Consider the following 19811-nt stretch of genomic DNA (forward strand, 5'->3'; position numbering starts at 1 on the left):
GTTTTAAATATCTGGAAGTGGAAATGGAGGTGAATGGAACCATAGAAGAGGTGAGTCAGGGTGAAGGTACTGGGAGCGTTTACAAATGTGCAGAGGTCACAATATGGGAGGGTGAAAATGGGTTTGTTTGAAAGTTTATTCATACCAACAGCAATGATGAATGAGTAGAAAGAGAGGTCACTGTCTAGTAGGGTGTAAATGCATTTATATGAAGGTATAGTAGTCCTGACAATGCTGTATGAATGCAAGACATGTACTATAGATAGGTATTGGGAGGGTTTGTGACATCTGCTTAGTGAGCCAGCATTTTAGTGGTCATCAAATTGCACTCCTCTGACCTAAGTAGCTCTTTTCTTTCTGCCTCACTAACATATAGATTACTGGCATTCTGTTCACAAACATACAATCTCTCTTTGTTATATGTAACACTTGACAACACTTTTCTCATGCAGCTTATTCTTCGTAATGCTAGATTTTCCAGCAATGGGCACTATGCACTAGCCCTGCCTCACTTACATATAGATTACTGTCATTCTGTCCACAAACCTACAATCTCTCTTTGTTATATGTAACACTTGACAAGACTTAACTCATGCAGCTCATTCTTCATAACTCAGATTTTCCTGCAATGGGCATTATGCACTAGCCCTGCCTTTGGGCAAAATGGTAGGATCAGAAGTAGGGAGGAAGATTTAGACAGAAGCATTAGGTAGAAAAAAAATAGTAGTAGTAGGTAGGAGCATTACATAGTAGTAGTCAGTAGGAACATTAGGTAAGAGCCTCTGCAAACAATGAACTAGATTTGCCCTCTGTCAGTGGCCTGTTAAGGGTGAGGCACTAAAGATTAAGAAGCAGCATATATATATATATATATATATATATATATATATATATATATATATATATATATATATATATATATATATATATATCTTATTCACATTTACTCTCAACTTTCTTCTTCCACACACTTCACCAAACTCAGTCACCAGCTTCTGCAGTTTCTCACATGAATCAGCCACCAGCGCTGTATCATCAGCGAACAACAATTGACTCACTTCCCAAGCTCTCTCATCCCCAACAGACTTCATACTTGCCCCTCTTTCCAGGACTCTTGCATTTACCTCCTTTACAACCCCATCCATAAACAAATTAAACAACCATGGAGACATCACACACCCCTGCCGCAAACCTACATTCACTGAGAACCAATCACTTTCCTCTCTTCCTACACGTACACATGGTTCCAACAATGCTGTATGGTTGCGAGGCGTGGGCTATGGATAGAGATGTGCGCAGGAGGATGGATGTGCTGGAAATGAGATGTTTGAGGACAATGTGTGGTGTGAGGTGGTTTGATCGAGTAAGTAACGTAAGGGTAAGAGAGATGTGTGGAAATAAAAAGAGCGTGGTTGAGAGAGCAGAAGAGGGTGTTTTGAAATGGTTTGGGCACATGGAGAGAATGAGTGAGGAGAGATTGACCAAGAGGATATATGTGTCGGAGGTGGAGGGAACGAGGAGAAGAGGGAGACCAAATTGGAGGTGGAAAGATGGAGTGAAAAAGATTTTGTGTGATCGGGGCCTGAACATGCAGGAGGGTGAAAGGAGGGCAAGAAATAGAGTGAATTGGAGTCATGTGGTATACAGGGGTTGACGTGCTGTCAGTGGATTGAAGCAAGGCATGTGAAGCGTCTGGGGTAAACCATGGAAAGCTGTGTAGGTATGTATATTTGCGTGTGTGGACGTGTGTATGTACATGTGTATGGGGGGGGGTTGGGCCATTTCTTTCGTCTGTTTCCTTGCGCTACCTCGCAAACGCGGGAGACAGCGACAAAGTATAAAAAAAAAAAAAAAAAAAAAAAAAAAAAAAAAAAAAATATATATATATATATATATATCTATCTATTTATTTATTTTGCTTTGTCGCTGTCTCCCGCGTTTGCGAGGTAGCGCAAGGAAACAGATGAAAGAAATGGCCCAACCCACCCCCATACACATGTATATACATACACGGCCACATATGCAAATATACATACCTATACATCTCAATGTACACATATATATACACACACAGACACCTACATATATACACATGCACACAATTCACACAGTCTGCCTTTATTCATTCCCATCGCCACCTTGCCACACATGGAATACCATCCCCCTCCCCCCTCATGTGTGCGAGGTAGCGTTAGGAAAAGACAACAAAGGCCCCATTCGTTCACACTCAGTCTCTAGCTGTCATGCAATAATGCCCGAAACACAGCTCCCTTTCCACATCCAGGCCCCACACAACTTTCCATGGCTTACCCCAGACGCTTCACATGCCCTGATTCAATCCACTGACAGCACGTCGACCCCGGTATACCACATCGATCCAATTCACTCTATTCCTTGCCCGCCTTTCACCCTCCTGCATGATAAGAGTGAGTGCTCAAATTACAGAGGTATAAGTTTGTTGAGTATTCCTGGCAAATTATATGGGAGGGTATTGATTGAGAGGGTGAAGGCATGTACAGAGCATCAGATTGGGGAAGAGCAGTGTGGTTTCAGAAGTGGTAGAGGATGTGTGGATCAGGTGTTTGCTTTGAAGAATGTATGTGAGAAATACTTAGAAAAGCAAATGGATTTGTATGTAGCATTTATGGATCTGGAGAAGGCATATGATAGAGTTGATAGAGATGCTCTGTGGAAGGTATTAAGAATATATGGTGTGGGAGGCAAGTTGTTAGAAGCAGTGAAAAGTTTTTATCGAAGATGTAAGGCATGTGTACGTATAGGAAGAGAGGAAAGTGATTGGTTCTCAGTGAATGTAGGTTTGCGGCAGGGGTGTGTGATGTCTCCATGGTTGTTTAATTTGTTTATGGATGGGGTTGTTAGGGAGGTAAATGCAAGAGTTTTGGAAAGAGGGGCAAGTATGAAGTCTGTTGGGGATGAGAGAGCTTGGGAAGTGAGTCAGTTGTTGTTCACTGATGATACAGCGCTGGTGGCTGATTCATGTGAGAAACTGCAGAAGCTGGTGACTGAGTTTGGTAAAGTGTGTGAAAGAAGAAAGTTAAGAGTAAATGTGAATAAGAGCAAGGTTATTAGGTACAGTAGGGTTGAGGGTCAATTCAATTGGGAGGTGAGTTGGAATGGAGAAAAACTGGAGGAAGTGAAGTGTTTTAGATATCTGGGAGTGGATCTGGCAGCGGATGGAACCATGGAAGCGGAAGTGGATCATAGGGTGGGGGAGGGGGCGAAAACTCTGGGAGCCTTGAAGAATGTGTGGAAGTCGAGAACATTATCTCGGAAAGCAAAAATGGGTATGTTTGAAGGAATAGTGGTTCCAACAATGTTGTATGGTTGTGAGGCGTGGACTATGGATAGAGTTGTGCGCAGGAGGATGGATGTGCTGGAAATGAGATGTTTGAGGACAATGTGTGGTGTGAGGTGGTTTGATCGAGTAAGTAACGTAAGGGTAAGAGAGATGTGTGGAAATAAAAAGAGCGTGGTTGAGAGAGCAGAAGAGGGTGTTTTGAAATGGTTTGGTCACATGGAGAGAATGAGTGAGGAAAGATTGACCAAGAGGATATATGTGTCGGAGGTGGAGGGAACGAGGAGAAGAGGGTGACCAAATTGGAGGTGGAAAGATGGAGTGAAAAAGATTTTGTGTGATCGGGGCCTGAACATGCAGGAGGGTGAAAGGAGGGCAAAGAATAGAGTGAATTGGAGCGATGTGGTATACCGGGGTTGACGTGCTGTCAGTGGATTGAATCAAGGCATGTGTATGGGGGTGGGTTGGGCCATTTCTTTCGTCTGTTTCCTTGCGCTACCTCGCAAACGCGGGAGACAGCGACAAAGCAAAAAAAAAAAAATATATATATATATATATATATATATATATATATATATATATATATAGATGCATGGAAGATAGTGGATGTATTGAACATGAAATGATGTTTGAGGATAGTATGGGTTGTGAAAAGGGTTAATCATGCAAGTAATGACAGGGTAAGGGAGAAGCATGGTAATAAGAGTATGGTCAAGAAAGCTGAAGAGGTTTTGCTGATATGGTCTGAATATATAGAGTGAAAGCATAAGAAAAAGTGACAAAGAAGATATATGTTAAAATTGGAGGGATAAAAGAGAAAGGGGAGACTAAATGGAGATTGAAGGATGCAGTGAAACAGCTTTTCAGTTTTTGGGGCCTGAACATGCAGGAAGGTAGAAGGTATGCACATGAAAGAGTAAATTGGAGTGATGTGGTATACAGGTGGGTAATGAGCAGTCAGCGGACTGAACCAAGGAATATGAAGCAGCCGAAGGGAACCACAGAAAGATCAGTGCAGCAAGGTTGTGGAAAGGAGACCGATTTTGTGCACTACATGTGACAGATAGAGAATGGATAACTTCTCAACAACTTATTTTAAAAGTAATATTGTATTCCACTTCTACTTGCATAACATTGTTGATTTAGTTCCATCAATGGTGAGACACTATTCCAACCTTGCCCTTGTCTTTAGAAAGCCCATTCCCAAGAAAGAACAATTCTGCATTTTTGTACAGTTTTGTTTTACTCTCCATTTATGTTCTTACTGCCATTCTGACACCTGCTAGATGTAAAAGCAATTCTTGATCAAGGACATCTGCTCTCTAAGGCTTACTTGTTGACCTTAGGTCAGATTTTGATAATTTTGCTAAGTATTTAGCCTGTAGGTATGTGTATCTTTTGTAAACACAGTTATTAATTTACTAAGACATGAAATTTATGCATCTACCAAAACACAACTGAAAAATTATTAAAATCTAATGAAAAGTGTATGAAGATTTACATATATATTTAGTTTTGTCCATTTGTATAACTGGCAGCAAGGGGGATTTTAGTGTATCAAACATTTGCTTTAGATACTGAAATGCTTTTTATTCAGCATTAAATTACTGCCTACTGTGTGATGTCTATCCCTCACAGGAAGGAAAACTTACTACCCATCATCCATCAAATGCAAGCAGAGCATATATCTTCTTTGTGAGTTCTTGATGTACCAATCTCTACCCTGGAGTATCTACATGCATATCTATTTTTTCATCAACCGCACCTTACTCTTACATGCATACAGCATACAGTAAACAAAACATGTTTTCAAATAAAACATACTCTGAAATGTGTATATCTATATTTTTTGGCAAGAAGTCTTCTTGTAATCTGGAACTTAGGACAGCTTCTAAAGAGATTCCCCCTTTTAGCCCAAGCAAGCACAATCCTATTGCATTTGCTTGTACGATAAATTCTATACAGAACCTAATTAAATATCATAAGTGTATGGGAAATATACAGCTGAGGTGGAAGGATTATGTGTAAAATCCTATTCCTGTTTATGCCAAGGCCCTGGTCCCAGCAATTACATACTAACTGTAGTTTACAACAGGAACAGAGAAAGGGGCCAGGTGAGGATATTCCCTCAAAGGCCCAGTCCTCTGTTCTTAACGCTACCTCGCTGTCGCAGGGAATGGCGAATAGTGTGAAAAAGAAAAATATATATATATATATATATATATATATATATATATATATATATATATATATATATATATATATATTTTCATACTAATCGCCATTTCCCGCATTAGCGAGGTAGCGTTAAGAACAGAGGATGAGGACTGGGCCTTTGAGGGAATATCCTCACCTGGCCCCCTTCTCTGTTTCTTCTTTTGGAAAAAAAAAAAGGAGAGGGGAGGATTTCCAGCCTCCCGCTCCCTTCCCTTTTAGTCGCCTTCTACGACACGCAGGGAATACATACGTGGGAAGTATTCTTTCTCCCCTATCCCCAGGGATATATATATATATATATATATATATTTTTTTTTTTAATACTTTGTCGCTGTCTCCCGCGTTTGCGAGGTAGCGCAAGGAAACAGACGAAAGAAATGGCCCAACCCCCCCCATACACATGTATATACATACGTCCACACACGCAAATATACATACCTACACAGCTTTCCATGGTTTACCCCAGACGCTTCACATGCCTTGATTCAATCCACTGACAGCACGTCAACCCCGGTATACCACATCGCTCCAATTCACTCTATTCCTTGCCCTCCTTTCACCTTCCTGCATGTTCAGGCCCCGATCACACAAAATCTTTTTCACTCCATCTTTCCACCTCCAATTTGGTCTCCCTCTTCTCCTTGCTCCCTCCACCTCCGACACATATATCCTCTTGGTCAATCTTTCCTCACTCATCCTCTCCATGTGCCCAAACCACTTCAAAACACCCTCTTCTGCTCTCTCAACCACGCTCTTTTTATTTCCACACATCTCTCTTACCCTTACGTTACTCACTCGATCAAACCACCTCACACCACACATTGTCCTCAAACATCTCATTTCCAGCACATCCATCCTCCTGCGCACAACTCTATCCATAGCCCACGCCTCGCAACCATACAACATTGTTGGAACCACTATTCCTTCAAACATACCCATTTTTGCTTTCCGAGATAAGGTTCTCTACTTCCACACATTCTTCAAGGCTCCCAGAATTTTCGCCCCCTCCCCCACCCTATGATCCACTTCCACTTCCACGGTTCCATCCGCTGCCAGATCCACTCCCAGATATCTAAAACACTTTACTTCCTCCATAGTGCATAGTGCCATTGTACAAAGGCAAAGGGGATAAGAGTGAGTGCTCAAATTACAGAGGTATAAGTTTGTTGAGTATTCCTGGTAAATTATATGGTAGGGTATTGATTGAGAGGGTTAAGGCATGTACAGAGCATCAGATTGGGGAAGAGCAGTGTGGTTTCAGAAGTGGTAGAGGACGTGTGGATCAAGTGTTTGCTTTGAAGAAGGCATATGATAGAGTTGATAGAGATGCTATGTGGAAGGTATTAAGAATATATGGTGTGGGAGGCAAGTTGTTAGAAGCAGTGAAAAGTTTTTATCAAGGATGTAAGGCATGTGTACGTGTAGGAAGAGAGGAAAGTGATTGGTTCTCAGTGAATGTGGGTTTGCGGCAGGGGTGTGTGATGTCTCCATGGTTGTTTAATTTGTTTATGGATGGGGTTGTTAGGGAGGTGAATGCAAGAGTTTTGGAAAGAGGGGCAAGTATGAAGTCTGTTGGGGATGAGAGAGCTTGGGAAGTGAGTCAGTTGTTGTTCGCTGATGATACAGCGCTGGTGGCTGATTCATGTGAGAAACTGCAGAAGCTGGTGACTGAGTTTGGAAAAGTGTGTGGAAGAAGAAAGTTAAGAGTAAATGTGAATAAGAGCAAGGTTATTAGGTACAGTAGGGTTGACGGTCAAGTCAATTGGGAGGTGAGTTTGAATGGAGAAAAACTGGAGGAAGTGAAGTGTTTTAGATATCTGGGAGTGGATCTGGCAGCGGATGGAACCATGGAAGTGGAAGTGGATCATAGGGTGGGGGAGGGGGCGAAAATCCTGGGGGCCTTGAAGAATGTGTGGAAGTCGAGAACATTATCTCGGAAAGCAAAAATGGGTATGTTTGAAGGAATGGTGGTTCCAACAATGTTGTATGGTTGCGAGGCGTGGGCTATGGATAGAGTTGTGCGCAGGAGGATGGATGTGCTGGAAATGAGATGTTTGAGGACAGTGTGTGGTGTGAGGTGGTTTGATCGAGTGAGTAACGTAAGGGTAAGAGAGATGTGTGGAAATAAAAAGAGCGTGGTTGAGAGAGCAGAAGAGGGTGTTTTGAAGTGGTTTGGGCACATGGAGAGGATGAGTGAGGAAAGATTGACCAAGAGGATATATGTGTCGGAGGTGGAGGGAACAAGGAGAAGAGGGAGACCAAATTGGAGGTGGAAAGATGGAGTGAAAAAGATTCTGTGTGATCGGGACCTGAACATGCAGGAGGGTGGAAGGAGGGCAAGGAATAGAGTGAATTGGAGCGATGTGGTATACCGGGGTTGACGTGCTGTCAGTGGATTGAAGCAGGGCATGTGAAGCGTCTGGGATAAACCATGGAAAGCTGTGTAGGTATGTATATTTGCGTGTGTGGACGTATGTATATACATGTGTATGGGGGGGGGGGGCATTTCTTTCGTCTGTTTCCTTGCGCTACCTCGCAAACGCGGGAGACAGCGACACAGTATAATAATAATAATAATAATAATAATATATATATATATATATATATATATATATATATATATATATATATAAAACTGGATTTACCAATGAAACCGTGAAGCAGTTGCAGTGAAGTTTACATAATGGGTACATTAAACTAACGAAACTGTTAATCATTGCTTTGTTACACCAAATGTTTAACAATTCACAATACTCATATATATATACATACATTGTTTAACAGTTTAAAAAACAGAGCATTAGTCTGTATGGGTTCAGTTTTCAACATCATATCTTGCAAATCTGTAAGACTTATCTCTGCCTCCTAATGTGTAATGCTGAGATTCACAATAAAATGAAAGCTAGTGTCAGCCCCCACTTCTTTCAAAATCCTAAGATTAATGCCCAAAGTTAAGCAAATTGAAGTATGCCCTAGTTCCCTGGGGCATTTTTGTATCTGTTTGACTCCAGTAATGCTAAAAAAGTAGAAAACAATTACACAGTGCATGACAACTAAAAGCACAACAGGATATAAGACTAGCATGGATTAGGAAGGGTTGGGTTATGCCAACTACCTATCACCACATTTGCTGCAACTCTACATGTTACCGTCTATATTTCATTCATTTTTCAGTGACCTTCCATAACACCTCAAGCATTGTTATACAGTGCTGAATTCTTCTATTCTAGCCATTTTTCATAACGTGCATGATTTTTCCAAATGCACTCAGCAAATAATTTCAAAACATACCAATATATTTACAATTTCTTATCAACTACTTCAGTACACCTATTTATTCATAATATACTGCTGTTCATGTACTCAAAGCAAGGTGGCCCATGCAAAATCTTCCACAAATATCACAGATACTGAACTCCAAAAACTTACTTGATCAAACACACATGATAAATGCATTTGCAAAAATTTTGCATGTTTGGCTATCACTTAAGTGATACAGCTACTATCTTCTTATACAACTAAAAAAAAGAATGAAAGAAATGAAAGAGGACTTTTTGAACAGATCCACTCTCGTGGAAAAGTAAAATACACACAAGGAGAAAAGTAGAGGCTTGGAAGAATGAAATTATAAGTGAGGCAAAACTGTGACTGATGAATAAATGAGAAAAGAATTTCTAAAAGATTGCATGAAGTTTAAGAATGTGTGGAATATATCTGAGTGGGTTGCAGTGTAAATGTAACTACAGGGGCCACTGAAATACTCCTAGAGGTCTCAGAAGAAGCCATCTAATCCACTAACTCTTACTCTGAAGTTCTTATACTGAGATCTAATGACCTGATATAAAATTTACCTCTTTCCCATTATTGCTCGCTGATTCCTGCATAGCAATGTAGCACCAGAAACTGGTGAAGAATGGCCTCACTTATTCACATCCACTCTCTAGATGTCACATATAATGAACAAATACCTGATCTCCCAATACACAGCAAAGCCCCATAGACCCTTTCTATGGTTTTCCCTGACTATTTCATGTGCCCTGATTTAGCCCACTGACAACAAGTCATGCCTATGCACCACAGCACTTCAATTCACTCTATTCCATGAACACCATATATCGTTCTGTATGCTAAGATTGCAATGATTCAAAATATCTTTCATACCATCCTTCCATCTCCAATTCAGTCTCCTCTTCCCCTCATCCCTTCTACTTCTGAAAAATATACCCTCAATCAGTTTCTCCTCACTCATTGTCTTTATATGTTCAAACCAATTCAGTACACCCTCTTCAACTCTCTTAACCATATGTTTCTTACTAACACAATTCTCTTTAACCTTATCATTTCTTACTCAATCAACCTTCACACCACATATTGTCCTCAAGCAAGCATTTCATTTTCAACACATCCACCTTCTCCTATACTCAATTTTGCTATGAAGTATACCTTGCATCCATACAACACTGTAGGGACAGGTATACTGTCAGACATTATCTTTGCCCTTAGACTGTTAACTCTCTTTAACCCCTCAATGGATCCTGGACCTTAGCCCCCTTACCAACCCTATGGCTTACTTTAGCTTCCTTGCTTCCATCTGCTGCCATGTCTTCCCAGGTAACTAAAACATCCCTCTTTCTTCAGATTATCTCCAATCAATTTCATAGTCCAACCAAAGTCTCTCCCTTGCTAAACTTCATAACCTTACTTATATCAATGCTAATTCTCAACTTTCTCCTTTCACACACTTTCTAAAACTCAGATACCAGCTTCTGCAATTTCTCACTATTTAAAGTAAATTTTCAGAATATATAAGGATAGCACTAATACAGTGCTTAGGGCTTAGTCAAACAATTATGGCTGATAACAACTTCATAAGAAAATCAGCCTTAACTCTACATATTCATGTTTGTACATATGCACAGCAAATGACTTAATGGAAGTGGATTCTACATGGAACATCACATAAGAAATGAAGAAAATGTCATACTGCATATGATGAAAAGCCCTGGATCATAAACATATTAGAATACAAGAACTCGTTGCTGATACACTTCCTGCGAGTATCAATGTTAATTATTGCTACCTCCAATTTATCTCTGCCAAATTGCATACCACTGACCAACCAAAACATACTCCTGGATTTCAAAATGAAAATCTGTAAATTCTCTATCTGAAAAATAAAGAAGGGTGAGGAAGGAGGGCAGGATGGAAGAATAAAGGATAAGCAGCTGCTACCAAAATATATCCTGTCATTTGAAAAGCCTGTTACATATCTAAGTATACTATACATGTCAACAAACTTTAAAAATGTGCCTTATCATTTTTTTTTTGCAACAGGAAAGAAAAAAACACATTCTGAAGTATGAAAAATAATTTCTCTACCACAGGTAAAGCACTGGGAGAACAATGGCTTCTTTGAAGGTTAAAACACAATCATAACCCCATAAGAAGGTTTATCCATGAAGATAACACCTTTGGCAGTTATCAATTACATGAGACCAGCATATACTAATCAACAGGGGCTCAACATATTATAAAACCAGGTCTTTGACATCACAACATGGAGAGGATGTAGCATCAAGCAACCAGTATCTTCATTCATTCACTGACTGTTGATGGTGTCTGTGCCTAAGTCTTTAACTGCCAGGAATCAAATTTTGTCATAAAGGTTTAAAGCTAGGTTGAATACATTTTACATAACTATTTTTTTTCCATATCTGATTGACAATTCCTGCGTCTGCAAGGTAACGCCAAGAACAGACATAGAAAGGCCATATTTGCTCACGTCCATCCTCTAGCTGTCATAAGTAATGCATCAAAACCACTGATATCTATTCACAGCAGGCCCCCACAAACTTTTCCATGGTTTACCCTAGCCACTTCAAATACCCTGGTTAGTCCGTTGATAAAGTGTTGACCTGTGCACAACATTGTTACAATTCACTCTATCCCATGCACACCTTTCACCCTACTGTATGTTCAGGCCCCAATCACTCAAAATCTTTTTCACTCCATCTCCAATTGGTCTCTCTCTCCTTATTCCTTCCACTTCTGACCCATATATTCTCATTGTTAACCTTTCCTCACTCATTTTCTCCATGTTTAAACCATATCAGCTCACCCATAACCATAACAGGCTAAATGTAATCATGGTAGAGTCCATAAAACTTATGACCTCCCAGTCCATGACATCATGGGGTACTACGAATCTCCAGGTTTCTGCCTGACTTTACTAACAATGACAAAGAGGGCTGACAGCATTGGTATTAGACAATAGTAATTCTCCAAAAGGAAAAGTTTGATCTGGCAATTCAAGGAAAAGCATTTTCTTTATGCTCTTCAATTTCACATCTTCTTTTGAAGATTTTAAGCCTTGTTTAGTCAAAAGACTATTATTCTACGAAAGAAGGTTGGGGAGGAGGAGAGTACGAACACAGAGCATACCAGGCTCCTAAGAACTAACACAGAGCATACCAGGCTCCTAAGAACTAAAGTCCAACTGAGACAAGCCACCATGTAGAAGCTTCTTCCTGTGACTATGGAGTAGCATCATGAACTTTTATCCAATCAAAGTCATATTCTTGAGAATTAGTCTGACCTAAACCTTACAGTCAGTGAACAGATGAAAGCAGCCTACAGCAAATTCTCATGAAAAAAGAGAAATTTTCAGATGGTATAATATTACCAACAAAGGACTACTCTGAAGCATTGAAGTCAGTCAGTTAACTTTTGGTCAGATGCCTGAAGGGGTATGCCCAATCTCTAACATCCTCTACTGTCATATGCTTAAATTTATATATGCTGTCCTCAGTCATTTTGCTTCATTCATCCATCACTCTTATGCTACATGGGTGTTTCTTTATATTTCCATTGAAAAAGTTTCTTACTTAATTTCATATTATGTCCTCTGGTTGCTCTATCCCTATGTCTCTCAAAGAACTGTTCACAGTTCTTTTCATCAATCTTTTTTAAGAACAAAGGTTGACCTGGTCATACTTTGTCTCCTCTCTTCCAAGATAAAATCAAAACCTCCTGCCTTTCCCTACAACTTAGCTCCATTAATTATTACTTTGTTGCCATCCTCTGGACCTTCTCTACAAGCTCTTTGTGCTTCTTTAAATGTGACGACTAAACCTGAGAAGCATATTCTAGTTTTGGCCCTACATAGAGAGCATGAATAGCTTGTTAAATATTTCCTTATCCATATATTTGAAGACTATACAGATATTTGCCAAAAGATAGTTTGTCTCCCTAACTATTTTCCTGTTATGGGACTCTAGTGACAGATTAAGGGTGATGTTGAACCCCAAGTCCTTCTCACAGACAGTCCTGTCTCTACTCTTTTAATGTCCTTGTTTACCACACAACCAAACTTGAGCACTAAATGATCACTTCTTCCAGCTGGTGCATCATAAGTAATGTACTCAGGCATGGGTAAAGATAAACTCTAACAATGATAGTGTATCAGTCCCTCTCATCCTAATACACTATCTGACACACTGATACTGAAAATTTGTCTGTATACACTCTGTAAACTTATATCTTCATGATTCCCTATCACTAAGAGAATTCAAATTTCCCCAGTCTATCTCTTTATATTTGAAACACCCCATTATCAGTACTTTACCATCTAAAAAAAGTATGCTTCATTACTTAAGGTACTATGCTGATTGCTCCTTCACCATAATCATATAATTCTTTCAAGGATTATGTAATAGTAACACCACAATGCGCTTCTTCCTTATCGTTACTCTGCCCATTATACACTGTCTGAATGGGCCATCTTACACTTTTTCTTGAAACGTAGGCTATCTTTATTTAAAAAAAAAAAAAAAAAGGGAGTTCTTCCCCTCCTATGCCTTCTCTTTCCTTTACTGCTACCATGTACCCCTCAGGGAAGAACAGGTGAGATCTTATCTCTTTGGTAAGCTTGGGTTCCACAACTCTAACACACTCCACTCTAACAGTGTGACATCACCTATTTGTACTGTGAGCGTATGTGTTTTACACTATGGGACCCCATCTCTTGAACATTCTCTACTATCATACAACCTATTAAATCTATGTTAACTGTCTGTATTAATTGTGTCCTCAACCACTCTGTTCCATTCATCCACCATTCTTAAGCAATAAGAGTATTTCTTTACACCCTTTTTAACAAGTTTCTTAGTTTCAGTTTATGGTTGCTCTATCCCTAGATCATCCTGTCCACATTGACAACCTCTTTTAAAAACTTAAAGGTTGGAATCAAATCACCTCTTCCTCTCATCTTTTCCAAGATGGGTAGACTTTAAGCCTCCAGCCTTTTCCTGCAACTTAGCTTTTTAATTCTGATACTATCTTTGTTGCCCTCATGCATGTGTGTGTGTGTGTATGTGCATAGATGTACCTAAAGTGAAAGAGAATTGAGAGCATCAGCTTACTATTCATTCAGCCTCCTACTCTCTTGGCCCTTCTGAATTTCTCATAGAGCCAGTGAAGCTTAACCCTTTTGGTGCTATGGATGTTAACCTAAGGTTACATAACAGTGTATTAAGAATGGCAATACAATCAATCAATTTCCTGCCATGTTGAATTTTGTGTGCACTGGAATGCTCTGCTAGCTGGCCATACATGGCAACCCAAATAAAGGCTGAGACTGGAACTGCTTGAAGCCTCAGTAACCAACAGGTAATCATGGTAGGTAGCTGGAGCTCCTTTTCTGTGGACTTACCACATCTGTGGTGTCACCACTGCCCAAAAAAGTTACGGCCACCAGTAGCACTTTCTGCCATCTGTAGAACCTACCTTACCCATAATTAAGAGTGGCCAATCAAAGAAATACTGTGAAACACCTTTCTAATGGAATTCATATATTGGAATTTTGCTTCTAACACATCCTTTAGAATCCATCAGACTAAGCCTGAGATTTAACTTTAAATTCTGAGTCGGTTACATAAATTTAGTCCCTAAAGTTTGGAACACAATGGAATAGTCTGTTAGTTCTTGACCTCGGTCCTGGATGCTGATCACTAGGGGAATGTGTGACAGCCTGTTGTCCATCACCTTATTGTACTTTTTTCATTTCAATAACAAAATTAGTTTTACACTAACGAACAATAATGGTGCAATACCATTTTTTTTGCGCATGAATCAAATTTCAAGATGTAACAAAACTTAGCTTGGTCACAGTCAACCAGTCCGAGGTTAACATAAAAACAAATTCTGTGACCATGTTCTCACACACTTGCACTGATTTTTTGTGGTACAAATACCTGTCTCTTAGTATTACATCATGGCAGATAAGAGTGATATCACTAATGCAACTGTTAAGAGATCCAGGAAACACCTTAGCATTGCTGAAAAACTGAATATGATTGAGCATCATGAGTATGGGAACAGTAGCATGTGCCTCATATACTATCTACCTATCTGTTTCCTTTGGGAACTTCCACCAAGGGAGTGGCACAAAAGTCTTCACTTATACCATTCTAAGCCTCATATACAAACCCTATTACTGACCAGGTGTTTATCCTGATTCCAGGAAAACCCCTGGAATTGCTTCCTTATGATTAAAGTTTTACCTATTTCCTGAATACCTCCAGCTTCAATGGGAGGGGGTCTACCAATCGCACCATAATTGTTGGCCTAAGGCAAGTTTACATTTATATCAATTTGTGAATTTTTTCATGCCCCTGAGGATAAAATCAGGATGTAAAGAAATTCAGCTTATAAAAAGATCACCTTACCCTCCAATTAGGCTGTTAGAATGAAGTTTCACTGCAAGGTATTCTTACTAAAATGGAAATGGTTAACTTATAATACATAGAGAAAAATAATAATTTTTATAATTTTTGTGGGAGTGGGAGGTGGGCTGATTAGAAAGGGTAGTGAGTGGTGGGATGAAGAAGTAAGAGTATTAGTGAAAGAGAAGAGAGAGGCATTTGGACGATTTTTGCAGGGAAAAAATGCAGTTGAGTGGGAGACGTATAAAAGAAAGAGACAGGAGGTCAAGAGAAAGGTGCAAGAGGTGAAAAAAAGGGCAAATGAGAGTTGGGGTGAGAGAGTATCATCAAATTTTAGGGAGAATAAAAAGATGTTCTGGAAGGAGGTAAATAAAGTGCGTAAGACAAGGGAGCAAATGGGAACTTCAGTGAAGGGCACAAATGGGGAGGTGATAACAAGTAGTGGTGATGTGAGAAGGAGATGGAGTGAGTATTTTGAAGGTTTGTTGAATGTGTTTGATGATAGAGTGGCAGATATAGGGTGTTTTGGTCGAGGTGGTGTGCAAAGTGAGAGGGTTAGGGAAAATGATTTGGTAAACAGAGAAGAGGTAGTAAAAGCTTTGCGGAAGATGAAAGCCGGCAAGGCAGCAGGTTTGGATGGTATTGCAGTGGAATTTATTAAAAAAGGGGGTGACTGTACTGTTGACTGGTTGGTAAGGTTATTTAATGTATGTATGACTCACGGTAAGGTACCTGAGGATTGGCGGAATGCGTGCATAGTGCCATTGTACAAAGGCAAAGGGGATAAGAGTGAGTGCTCAAATTACAGAGGTATAAGTTTGTTGAGTATTCCTGGTAAATTATATGGGAGGGTATTGATTGAGAGGGTGAAGGCATGTACAGAGCATCAGATTGGGGAAGAGCAGTGTGGTTTCAGAAGTGGTAGAGGATGTGTGGATCAGGTGTTTGCTTTGAAGAATGTATGTGAGAAATACTTAGAAAAGCAAATGGATTTGTATGTAGCATTTATGGATCTGGAGAAGGCATATGATAGAGTTGATAGAGATGCTCTGTGGAAGGTATTAAGAATATATGGTGTGGGAGGCAAGTTGTTAGAAGCAGTGAAAAGTTTTTATCGAGGATGTAAGGCATGTGTACGTGTAGGAAGAGAGGAAAGTGACTGGTTCTCAGTCAATGTAGGTTCGCGGCAGGGGTGTGTGATGTCTCCATGGTTGTTTAATTTGTTTATGGACGGGGTTGTTAGGGAGGTGAATGCAAGAGTTTTGGAAAGAGGGGCAAGTATGAAGTCTGTTGGGGATGAGAGAGCTTGGGAAGTGAGTCAGTTGTTGTTCGCTGATGATACAGTGCTGGTGGCTGATTCATGTGAGAAACTGCAGAAGCTGGCGACTGAGTTTGGTAAAGTGTGTGAAAGAAGAAAGTTAAGAGTAAATGTGAATAAGAGCAAGGTTATTAGGTACAGTAGGGTTGAGGGTCAAGTCAATTGGGAGGTGAGTTTGAATGGAGAAAAACTGGAGGAAGTGAAGTGTTTTAGATATCTGGGAGTGGATCTGGCAGCGGATGGAACCATGGAAGCGGAAGTGGATCATAGGGTGGGGGAGGGGGCGAAAATTCTGGGAGCCTTGAAGAATGTGTGGAAGTCGAGAACATTATCTCGGAAAGCAAAAATGGGTATGTTTGAAGGAATAGTGGTTCCAACAATGTTGTATGGTTGCGAGGCATTGGCTATGGATAGAGTTGTGCGCAGGAGGATGGATGTGCTGGAAATGAGATGTTTGAGGACAATGTGTGGTGTGAGGTGGTTTGATCGAGTAAGTAACGTAAGGGTGAGAGAGATGTGTGGAAATAAAAAGAGCGTGGTTGAGAGAGCAGAAGAGGGTGTTTTGAAATGGTTTGGGCACATGGAGAGAATGAGTGAGGAAAGATTGACCAAGAGGATATATGTGTCGGAGGTGGAGGGAACGAGGAGAAGAGGGAGACCAAATTGGAGGTGGAAAGATGGAGTGAAAAAGATTTTGTGTGATCGGGGCCTGAACATGCAGGAGGGTGAAAGGAGGGCAAGGAATAGAGTGAATTGGAGCGATGTGGTATACCGGGGTTGACGTGCTGTCAGTGGATTGAATCGGGGCATGTGAAGCGTCTGGGGTAAACCATGGAAAGCTGTGTAGGTATGTATATTTGCGTGTGTGGACGTATGTATATACATGTGTATGGGGGTGGGTTGGGCCATTTCTTTCGTCTGTTTCCTTGCGTTACCTCGCAAACGCGGGAGACAGAAAAAAAAAAAAAAATTGTACATCTTCACTGGATCACGTAAATAAATACATTTTTTCATACTTAGGATTGGCCACAGTGATAAATAATGGGCGTTTCCTTAACTAGGAATGGTTGTCTTAACTCGTACAAATAAATCATCATTCTGTGTAGTTAGTATTTTTGTGTACCCTAAAAAAAATATATTTAGGGTTAATCATTCGAGACAAGACACAGCAAAATGTTAAGATGAATTATAAACACATTTCAAACCTACAACTAATTCAAATATTTAACTATAGATGTGGCAACATTATGATAACTTGAATTTATAAAAAACTCAGGCAAACTTGATGTCAGTAACATGAATTTTTCGATCATATTCAGAACTAATGTATCGATTCTGAGAGCTAAACTAGTCAAAGGCACCTTAAACCTTCAATATCAATCTAATTTGGCACTTTGGTAAAAGACTTAAAATCAGTCTCCTTTTTAATACAGTAATCCAGGCACATGACTTTAAAAGAAATAGTGAACACATGGCTAACCAAAATGAAGTCATGTCAAAAGTACTTTTAAAACTAGATTACTTCAGTTTCTAACATTTCATATGGTTTTCATCATAAAAAAATGAAAAAGGGAAATTTCTAAAATATTCAGAAAGAATAATTTTCAAGTTTGAAAAACTTGCACTTATAAAATTTTCTCAACCTGTACAGAGATAATGCTCTCTTACCAAATCATAATCAGCCCATATGCATGTTCTCACCATACAGTTATTGCTGCACATTTCTACAGGTTTCTCCATCATACATATATTCCCTCATTACCATTCACCTTTAATTTCGCCATGTACCTATCATCACTCACTTCATTACACTCAATTTCTCCATAACCTTTGCATGACAGCATTACATTCATTACTTAAATTGTAATTCTATAGACTCTAATAATCCATACTCATTTGTCCAAGAATCCAACCCTAATCCTGCAAATGAGAACACAACATTTCAAATCCTATAATTCTATTCAATATATAAAAGAATGATCTTTTTTTGTTTTAAAAAGTATATAACAACTGGCAAGTATCATTCAATAAAAACATCTTAGAGATATACCTCTTATTTCATCTAATCTGTTATTCAAAATCACTATCATAAAAAGTCAGGGAGCTTTAACAATACTGCAACATATATTGTGCTGTACGAAAGAAGCCCAAGACATTTAACTTTATACCCTCATACACGTAAGACTACTTCTTCATGTGCAATCACATAAGTCGACTTATATGATTAATACTGTCATTCAAAACTAAAATAATGTGTTTACTAGACATACAAAATGGACATATCAAGATACTACTATGGAATTTCTGAGAAACTACAAAAAATTATAATTTTTCATCAAAAGTATTATGCTATGCCATAATTACATTAGGGAAAATGATCACTTTTGTGCCTTTATAATAAGACTCTACTGCATATTGCTTTGACTCTCAAACAGGCAAAAACACCATTCATGTCAATTCCCCATATTTCCTAATAAATTCTATCATACTTTGCACCCTTGGTGGCTGTAATGGCTTCTTCAAGGTTATTGTCAAGCTTGTGATATCTCACTTTACGAGACAATCTGCGACCTCTGTTGCTGGGTGCTCGACCTTCAATAATCAGGGCAATAATCTGGTGGAAAAAAAAAAATTATAATACACTGGGGAATAAAAATTCATCTATCTGAGATGCAAACACCAACACACCAATGGGTCCTTCTGAGGCTTTTTGTGACAGTAAAAGTGATCAAATAAATAGTTTCATGTTTGATCATAATAACAAAGAAACAAATGGCTTACTGGGAAATACCTGTAAACTTATCATCTACTGCTAATCATGTACCTGTCAATTCATGGATTTGTCATGGCCATGCTCAAAACATATCTAAGATGTAGCTTTCAACCACTCTTACAGGTAAATTATTTCATATATCAACAATTCTACATTTATTCATTTATCATTATACTTTGTCGCTGTCTCCCTCGTTAGCAAGGTAGCACAAGAAAACAGACGAAAGAATGGCCCAACCAACCCACATACACATGTATATACAAACATGCCCACAAACGCACATATACATACCTATACATTTTAACGTTTATGGATGGGGTTGTTAGGGAGGTAAATGCAAGAGTCCTGGAAAGAGGGGCAAGTATGAAGTCTGTTGGGGATGAGAGAGCTTGGGAAGTGAGTCAGTTGTTGTTCGCTGATGATGCAGCGCTGGTGGCTGATTCATGTGAGAAAATGCAGAAGCTG

At 39.5% G+C, this 19811-nt stretch overlaps 1 protein-coding gene across 5 annotated transcripts in view; it reads right to left on the reverse strand.

Moving 5' to 3' along the window:
* Positions 1-8240: 8240 nt before the first annotated feature.
* LOC139751806 (uncharacterized) overlaps positions 8241-19811 on the reverse strand; it is a 57024-nt gene continuing 45453 nt past the window's right edge. For all 5 annotated transcript variants that reach the window (XM_071667389.1, XM_071667386.1, XM_071667388.1 and 2 more), the window contains one exon: positions 8241-19187. In XM_071667389.1, the coding sequence (XP_071523490.1) occupies positions 19044-19187 (144 nt within the window). In that variant the 3' untranslated portion in view covers positions 8241-19043. The remainder of the gene's footprint in view (positions 19188-19811) is intronic.

Source organism: Panulirus ornatus, chromosome 12 (genome assembly GCF_036320965.1).
Source record: "Panulirus ornatus isolate Po-2019 chromosome 12, ASM3632096v1, whole genome shotgun sequence".
In the NCBI taxonomy this organism is placed as follows: domain Eukaryota; kingdom Metazoa; phylum Arthropoda; class Malacostraca; order Decapoda; family Palinuridae; genus Panulirus; species Panulirus ornatus.